The sequence below is a fragment of the Colius striatus genome, chromosome 7, assembly GCF_028858725.1.
Source record: "Colius striatus isolate bColStr4 chromosome 7, bColStr4.1.hap1, whole genome shotgun sequence".
Lineage (NCBI taxonomy): Eukaryota > Metazoa > Chordata > Aves > Coliiformes > Coliidae > Colius > Colius striatus.
In genome coordinates, this window is record NC_084765.1 from 22,458,887 (window position 1) to 22,467,995 (window position 9,109).

The 9,109-nt window shown below is 42.5% G+C and overlaps 1 protein-coding gene across 1 annotated transcript in view; it reads right to left on the minus strand.

Annotated features, from left to right (window-relative positions):
- The window catches only part of MYO5C (myosin VC), a 36,364-nt gene extending 27,872 nt beyond the window's left edge, over window positions 1-8,492 (minus strand). Inside the window, exons 1-7 of the mRNA XM_062000387.1 lie at window positions 8,393-8,492; window positions 4,291-4,401; window positions 3,233-3,398; window positions 2,834-2,978; window positions 2,275-2,431; window positions 1,599-1,742; window positions 282-363 (exon numbers count right to left, since the gene is read on the minus strand). Of these exons, the coding sequence (XP_061856371.1) occupies window positions 282-363; window positions 1,599-1,742; window positions 2,275-2,431; window positions 2,834-2,978; window positions 3,233-3,398; window positions 4,291-4,401; window positions 8,393-8,419 (832 nt within the window). The 5' untranslated portion in view covers window positions 8,420-8,492. The remainder of the gene's footprint in view (window positions 1-281; window positions 364-1,598; window positions 1,743-2,274; window positions 2,432-2,833; window positions 2,979-3,232; window positions 3,399-4,290; window positions 4,402-8,392) is intronic.
- Between the last annotated feature and the right edge of the window lie 617 nt (window positions 8,493-9,109).

The following is a 9,109-nucleotide window of genomic DNA, read 5'->3' on the forward strand; positions in this document are numbered from 1 at the left end:
CCCCTAAACTGTCATTATGGAATCTGTCACTACAGAAAAGTATTAGAGTAGGATTTTCAAAGACATTTAGGTACTTGATCATGCGCTATTCAAGTTACTAGGGATTTGCTACCAAGTTCAATACAAGCAAGATTAATAGCTAAGTGACTTAAAAATGCAAATCCTGTTGTAAGTCTGAGTGATTTACGCTATAAAGCACTTAACATCCTAGCGTTTGAAAATCCAATCTTTGAAACACTCCACTGCAAAAATGAACAGTAGGCTATTTTCTTGAGACCTACCTAATTTAAGATGCTTAAATTCAGGTTGCATAGCAGATGCACACAGCTGATAAAATATATGGTAGTTTCTCTCATTCTCTGACTGTAAATTAAAGCAAAGAATACCATTACAGAAAGAAAAACAAAAAAACCAATCCCCAACAAACGAACAGAAAAACATTCACTATTCAACACCACTTTAAAGAGACAAAGATACCAGAAGGCTAAATCCTGCTGCAACACAATTTGGCAAAGAAATTGCCCAATATTAAAATAGCACATCTTAGATTTCAACAAGAGCTTTGAAAGTGATAAATTCAAATATACTTTATTTCCATTACTGATAATCTGAGCTCTTTCCCCAAAGCTGCTAGTCTAGTAACATGTTTACAAATAGGTAAAGGGTGGGTGTCAGGAGGATGGAGCCAGGCTCTTCTCAATGATGTCCAATTGATAGGACAAGGGGAAACAGGTACAAGATGAAACACGAGAGGTTCCAAAGAAACGCAAGGAATAACTTCTTCACTGTGAGGGTGAGGGAGCACTGGAACAGGCTGCCCAGATGGGTTGTTGTGTTTCCTTCTCTGGAGACATTCAAAATCCACCTGGATGAGTTCCCACTCTAGGTGGTCCTGCTCTGGCAGGGAGGTCGGACTGGATGATCTTTCGAGGTCCCTTCCTGCCCTTAAGATTCTGTGATTCTGTAATTTCTTCAGTTTCAACAAACATCGGATCCCTGGCACAGGCTGCCCAGGGAGGGCGTGGAGTCTCCTTCTCTGGAGGTTTTCAAAACCCACCTGGATGAGTCCCTATGTGACCTGATTTAGATGGACCTGCTTGAGCAAGGGGGTTGGATTAAATGATCTCTAAAGATCCCTTCCAACTCCTACCATTCCATGATTATGTGTTCTGCTAGTAAGAACTGCCAAGTAATGCAAAGAACAACTGTGCAGGAGTGCCAGCTCAAACATGGCCCTCTGGTAACTCAGAAAACTTTTTATTTCCAAACTATCCTTCAGGCAGCAGATATCTGGAAGTATTTTTCATGGTACTTAAAAACTTACAATACTACTAAAAGGAAAAACTTTGTAAAAACAGTTTCATAAGATTAAATGCTTTCTTCAGTAGATTATCACAATTATGCTGTGACACAGCAATAATAAATAAAAACATGGAATAAATAATTTTCTTATTATAAATAAAACTATCTCCTATTTAAAAAATAAATCAAATGCTGATTAGACACACTATTCTGAACTTTTTCTGTATGAAACAAGTGAAGGATTGTACATTAGCAGCTAGACTGACACTGACTGTTTAAAACTTTATTTTACCCACCTGAAAGACAACTCTGGATTTCTCAAGCAGGTATGTTCTCATGTTAGCCCCAATGATTTGGTAAGTCTGATCAAAACTGATTTCAGTGTATTTTCCAAACCGGCTGCTGTTGTCGTTCCGCGTGGTTTTTGCATTGCCGACAGCCTACAAAACATAAGAAACTTAAAAAATTTGTTTTACTTGCATCTTTCTTAACTTGGTCAAAACAGGACTCAACTACAAGTTCCTAAAAACAAAAGTGCTCAAGGAGCTCAAGGTACTCAAGGAGCACTTTTAGCATTGAGCTGTGAGATTTAAATTCTGAGGCCCAAATTTGAAGATAAGCCTCAAGTCAAATGGTGTAATACTTCATAAACTGAGAACTAGAAAAAGTACCTTTTCCCACTATAAGGAACCTTAATCAGTTTCTAGTCCAATTAATAAAAACAAACAACCGCAGTTCCTCCTCTCAGCAGTTCAATGCAGTTTCTCCAAAGGGCCACTGGTAAATTCGGCAGAACCTGGGTGTTCCTGAAGCCATCTCTTTCTATCAGCAACTCAGAGGCTAAACTTTTAACATAGATATTTAATTCAGGCAGGCAAAACACCCCTAAAGTTTTCAAAGCAAGAATCCCAGCAGCTCTCAGAATTCTTTCCTTGTCAAGTACAGATTTGACAGATACTCTCTGAAACTTACCTCAGTTATTGGATTGGATGCCAGTACTTTATCCTCCACATGTGCATTGCTACTTGACTTACTCACAGTGGCAAAGTATCTCATGGTGTATCTCGCAGACACAGTCTTTCCAGCTCCTGATTCTCCGCTGACTATAATAGACTGATTTTTGTTATTTCTAAAACCAAATAATCAGACAGCTTAAATCAGATGTGTCTAAAATTCATGAGTAAATGTAAGAATTACATATGAAACAAATGTATGAAAACATAGTTGTGGTCAACTCTCATATCAGGAACTTTCATCCGTTTTTCTCTTACTCTTCTTCAGCTGTAACCTCTAGGCTGAAGTCATTGCCATTCACTCAGCTAAGACAGCCCTTATCAAGAATGAAAATAGTTATGAGTTCTAGAAATTCCTCAGTTGTTTAAGGAATGACTCCTCCTCTAGATAAGGTACCCATTATTCAAAAGTATCCTTAATAGCTGGTGGCACACACGCAGTTAAATGAAATGACAATCAACACTCACTGCCACTAGACTTCAAGTGTTACAAATGGACATCAAACAACATACTGAACCTTGCCATTTGCTTGTATGCTTCTTCTGCCACGGCAAATATATGTGGATCCATGTCTCCCATGTTTTGCCCACTATATGCGTGGATAATAGCATCTCCATATATTGGCAATTGTTTATAGGGGTTTATGGCAACCAAAATTATTCCTATAACCAAGTGTACAAAATAAAACATTGGTTAGTTCAACCAAATGCCAGGCTTTGGCAACAACAGTTACACTGATAAAATGCAGCAATATTTTCTAAACTGAACAGTAGATCCTGATCAACAAACAAGTTAATTTGAATGAGTTAAAATACACTTGAGGAAAACATTGCCCACATCATATTGCAAATAATCCCAAGGTGGGGTTTTTTTTACCTTAAGATTTTTTTTAAACCTTGCATTTTACTTTCCTTACCACTATATGTGTAGATAAGCTTAGACTCCACAAAACGAACTTTTAGATTGTGTAGAACAGCTGGGTCATGGAGATAACTAAGTGCAGTGAGATCATTTTCACCAACAAGTATGTCAGGATTTCGTAGTGGTGGCAAAGCAGCTGGATCTACTGGGTAATTCAGCTCCTGTCAACACAAACGACTTTAAATATCAAAAAAACACATGATTTTTGCACAAACACAAATAGATCTTCTGCCTTCATAAGGAGTTGCAGGGTTGACAGAGCTCTCTCTGATCTTGTATTTCATCAATTCCATATATCCCATTGAACTAGAGAGACTTGGAGATCATGAAAGTAAGATGGAGCTCTTCATTGTTTATTAAAAAGAAAGGCATATTCTCTATATTTTCAATATTTTGTACAGAAATCTCTAAAGGTGGGCAATGTGTTCAGCCCTCTAAACTCGTGCATATTTCAACAACAGATGAAAACAGTAGACCAGCTGCAACTGAATGAAACTAAGCACCTGGTCTGAGCTTAGATCTGATGATCCTTACTTGCAACCTTTCAGTTTTCTTTACACAAAGTTTAAAACTCATTTCTGTTTCTTTCAACAAATACACTTAATCATATATATAATACTCGTCTCTCCAGAACAGGAATGCAGAAATATAGAAACACTGTTTTCAAAATATTAAACCTATAAAGAACTCAAGATACTAAAACGAACAGATCTTACATAAAGTAAGTTTACGGGAAAAAAAGCAACAGCTCTGTGAGAGGTAACTATGTCTGCCTTGCACTTCTGATTTACTTCAACTAGACGTGAGCTTCAGCATTTGTTTCAAAAGTAAGGTCATCTTCAGGATATGTGTTCTCGACTAACGTTGTACACAGAACTGCACTCTTTGTATTTTTAGATAACAGCTGTTTACTGTACAAATTTCTATGTAATAAAGTTCTAGTTACTACATAAGAGAAAATACAGACAAGTCATTTAGATGCTGTAATAGCAACTCCTATGTTTCTACATAAACATATCTCAGCAAACCCCACAATAAGGCTTTTCTCCTTACAGTTCCATCTTCTAATTGCACATGGAGAAAACGGTCTCCAGCTTTGTAGTTTTTTGTGATTTCTGCAGACTGCCAAACTTCTTCATTATCAGGGATCCAAACCCTATTGTACTACAACACAAAAACAAGATAAAGGTTAGCTTAGCTTTTACCATAGCACCAGCCAAGCATCCAAAAAATAGTTTTCAAACGATGAGTGCAACCTAAATTCTGAACTGGATGTAAAGATTTTTAAATAATTATTATTAGCTCTGCACAGTGGGCTGTAGTTTTGTATTTTAGTTTTTCTTGAAGTAGGAAAAAACGAGAGCAGATTCATTCATCTCAGACATGGTTCTTCTGTTCCTGTTCAGTGTAGTCTCCAGAAAAAGAGAGTGCTGGAAGGTGAACAAGGGCTGGACAGCTGCCAGGCTCTCCAAACCCTCTAACACTGAACAAAGATAATAAGGCAGAGCTCTGATTTCTGAGAGATTTCAAATTAGCAAGTACCACAGAAAGCATCTAATTTACCAGAATATAGACAATCACTTCTCTGTGATTCAAATGTATGATCCTGAATTTAGAAAGCATTTTGCCATAAGCACATATGTGTGCACAGAAACACTCTGCACAGTTAGGTTTCTTTTAATGGGACTGAAGAGCAACCTCCAAATAACATCTTCCCCAGTTGTGAGGTGAACTTCAAAGACTAATAGCAGGTTTCCTTCTTTACAAGCAATCAGATGCTTTAGCTGAGCTGTCCCAGTAAGGTACTTGAGCTCTGACTTAAGAAGAAAACGTTCTTCCTAAAAGCATGTATTTCCAGTCGAAGCAGATGAATTACAGTTTTTGTTTAGATATTTGAAGAACTAAGACAGAAGAGCAACTTCTAGCATACGCTGAAGTTAAAATACTGAAGCATTAGCAACACCTTTAATTGCTCTGTGCTAGAAACTATAGGAAACACCATTCCTTAAAAGGATATAACACAGCTGGCAATCTCAGTAAGTCAGGAATTTTTTCACTGATGTGGAGTGTGTCCTCCTCATCCTGCCAGGATTTAACAAAGCAGCTGCACTCCTAAAAGCCTCCCTAATGTATCAAATATGCATTAATAGATACAGGTGTAATAACATTCAAACCACTTGTGTTCAGGGACTTGCAGTTTGAGACTGACATGCCACCATTCTCTTTAAACTTTGGTTTAAATATGTTTTATACCATATAGTCTGTTATCGCATGGCAATGAAGATAACATTGAAGATTACACCTGGATATAAACTGAGGATGGGTGGAGGGACAGTGTTGTCAGAAAAAAAACCTGAAAATCACCAGTACATGCTAGTACTGAGTTTCTTATGGGTCATCTCTCCTCTACTTTGTGATAAAGTAACACTAGAAAGCAAAGAAACATTCCTATTCACACAAGCAACCATGCTGTATAATATTCTTCTAGCATCTTGCTGTTTTGATAGCCAGAACCTTAAACTTAACTCCCCTGCTCTAAGCTGTATTCATGGTCAGTTTAAATCAAATACATTTAAATAAATCCATGAGAACTGCTGCAGCTGCTTACTTGAAAAATTAACACTAGTCAAGGATTTAATGAAGTGCCAGCATACCCACAGATACCTTGGAGACTCATACCCCATCTCATTTTGGTATTGCAGCTGTTGGTTTTGGTACAAATGCCTTTTTTTCTCTCCAGTTTGGAGGAAGCCCTGGAAACTCCAGCAGATCCTCAGAACTCTCAACTGCAACCCCTGAGGATCAACACCAAAAGATTTAGGGTAAGCAGGACTTCAGTAGGGACATCCTGAAAGTTATATTGGGTTGCTCAGTGACCTCTCCAGTTGAATTTACAGTATCTCTGAGAATGGAGATAGATTGGTGTCAAGTGTACACTAATCTGATCACCCATGTCAGGTGATAAACACGAATCAAAACAAGAGCCTCTTTTATAATACCTCTTTGCTCACGCCTTCAACATGACAGTGTTTTTTCACACAATATCCAAACCCACAAAGATCTTTTCTAGACAACCCCAAACCACTACGATGGCTACGTTTGCATCTACTATAGCCAAAACATAGCTGTATTGTGGCCATTTATCATAGAATGGTAGGGGTTGGAAGGGATCTCTAGAGACCATCTAGTCCACCCCCCCTGCTAAAGCAGGTTCTCCTCAATCAGGCTGCACAGGAACGTGTCCAGGTGGGTTTTGAAAACCTCCACAGTAGACTCCACATCCCCCCTGGGCAGCCTGTGCCAGGGCTCCCTCACCCTTAAAACAGATTTCCTTATGTTTAAGTGGAACTTTTTGTCTTCCAGCTTTTGTCCATTACCCCTTGTCCTATCACTGGACACTACAGAAAAAAGTGTCACCCCATCTTCCTGACATACACCTTTTAAATACTAACTAATGAGTTCCCCCGTCAGTCTCCTCCAAGCTAAACAGCCCTGGTTCCTGCAGCCATTCATTATAAGGAAGATGCTCCAGTCTCCTGATTGTCTTGGTGGCCCTGCACTGGACTCTCTCCTGAAGTTCCCTGTCCCTCTTGAGCTGGGGAGCCCAAACTGGACACAGGACTCCAGATGAGGCCTCATCAGGGCAGAGTAGAGGGGGAGGAGAACCTCCCTTGACCTTCTGGTCACACTCTTCTTGATGCATCCCAGGATGACATTGGCCTTCTTGGCCACGAGGGCACATCGCTGGCTCACTTCTCATGCTGATTTTGCAGCCTCTTTTTTGCCGATGCCTGCACAGGCACTGGCACTTTTAAATACTTCTAACCTTTTGCTTGCAATTCTCTCAGCATTTATCACTCAACTCAAAGTCCAAATCATGCTTATATGAAATATGGAATTAAATTAGGAGGGATAAATGAGAAGGGGTCTATAGGAATCTCTGGAAATTAGGAGCCTGGTATTAGGCTTATAAAAAATACTTATCTAGTCACAGCTGTTAATCTGATCTCTATTTGCTGTTATTCTATGTGAGTTAAGGATATCACCACCAAATAGCCTCAGGTGCACATAGTTCCCACCTAAGAAATTGAACTGCACTAGGTCATGGATAAGAAAGGGAGGAAAAAGCATGTGATCAAAGTGCTGATTCTTCAGGAAAGGTCCCTGCAGTTCCAGGAGCCTCCATTAGCAAATGTACCCGACCTGCCAAAGTTCGCCTTCTCCAAACCCTGCCTCACAAGTAAACAGAAGAGAGTTTGCTCATTTTCGTATCAAGTTACACCCACATTCCTTCCTCCCCTTCACCTGCCTAACACTATTGCTGATTAAAAAAACCCCCAACCATTCGTCCTTTCAGCTGCTCGGAGTGCGGTACCGACACAACAAACGAATAAATACCACCGCAGCGCAAGGTGGAACGGGAGTTTATTACCGCAGCTGCCTTCGTGATAGAAGATATCCACATGTGACTGTTAATAAGCATGTATGTTTTGTAATTTAAGGCTAAGTGAACAAATTCGATGTCACAACACTCTGGTGCCCACAGGAAAAGAGGGAAAAACCGTGCGAAGAATACAGCGGTCGCATTTAAAAGGAACACTCGTTCTTTTAGTGCCAAGTTCTGCCAAATATTCAATATCTGCGTAACAAAACCGGCGAGCTCTTCGCGATTAAGAGGTTAGGAAAGCGCTGTTAAAACTGCCGAATGGCCGGCCAGCACATCGGAGACACACCTGATCACCGAGAGTCTCAAAAAAAAAAGAGTATTTCTATTTCTCTGAAAATGAAGTATTTTCCCATGCTCCCCGGGATTTCCTAGCCGCTCAGATGTGCAGCCGTCCCGTGCGGGTGACTCGCCCTCCTTACACACGGCGGGCGCCCTCCCTCCATCAGGTCCCAACCAGGGAACTCTGCTCGTGACGCGACGGGTTCGACACCTGCCCGCGCCGGCGCCGCCAGCTCGAGCGCCCGAGCCCTTCCAGGACGCTGCGCCGAGGCGGCCACGGCCGCCGGGCCCCGCCACCCCTTCCCGTCCCCTCGGCTGCCGGCCGTTACCCCCGCGGCGGGCGCGAAGGAGGGCGCCCCCGCCTCCCCTCAGGCGCCGCCCCGGCCACGGCGGCCCAGCGCCCCTCGGGCCCCTCCCCGCCCCGCTCACCTGGGTGTAGAGCTCGCCCAGCGCCATGGCGACACAGCCGCCGCTCCGGGACACCCGCGGGCACGGACGTGGTGCTGCAAGTTCCGCAGCGGCAGGTGGCCGAGGCCCGCCCTCGAGGCGTGGGACAGCGGCCCGGCGCGGAGCCCGGGCCCGACCCACGCGGGGACGGCCCTTCCCCGCCAGGCGGAGGGCGGCTCCCGGCGCCGGGCACCCTGAGGCGGCCGGCTCGCTTCAGTGCCCTGCGGCGCCCGGTCAAAGCATGCCCAGCTCAGCGGGGCTTCTTGTGCAAACAGCTTGCATGCTAGCGCCTGGTACTGTCAGGGACCTAAGTACCGTGGAGAGGACCAGTAATCCCATTTCCTATATTGCAAACCTGGCATCTTGGACACAGCTTTAACGATTAGGAACGTCGAGGTGGCTGGCAGTCAGAGTGGCCAAGAGGGAGCCACTCCTGCCCGAGTAGGGAAAACCAACAGAAACATTAATCACCTTCCTGTAAGACACCGTGAAGAAGCTTCTCTAGCAAACTTAGAATAAGATAAACAATTTGGACTGAATTTATTAAGCTTAGGGCACTAATAGGCATTGTATTTAAATATCCTTCATGAGGAAGAAGATTTGAATAAGTTTACTATCAGGTTTTGGCAGGTAGATATATGCCCAGAGGCACGCCAGCCCGCCCTTCCTGCCTGGCACCAAAGAGCTTTCATGGCACAG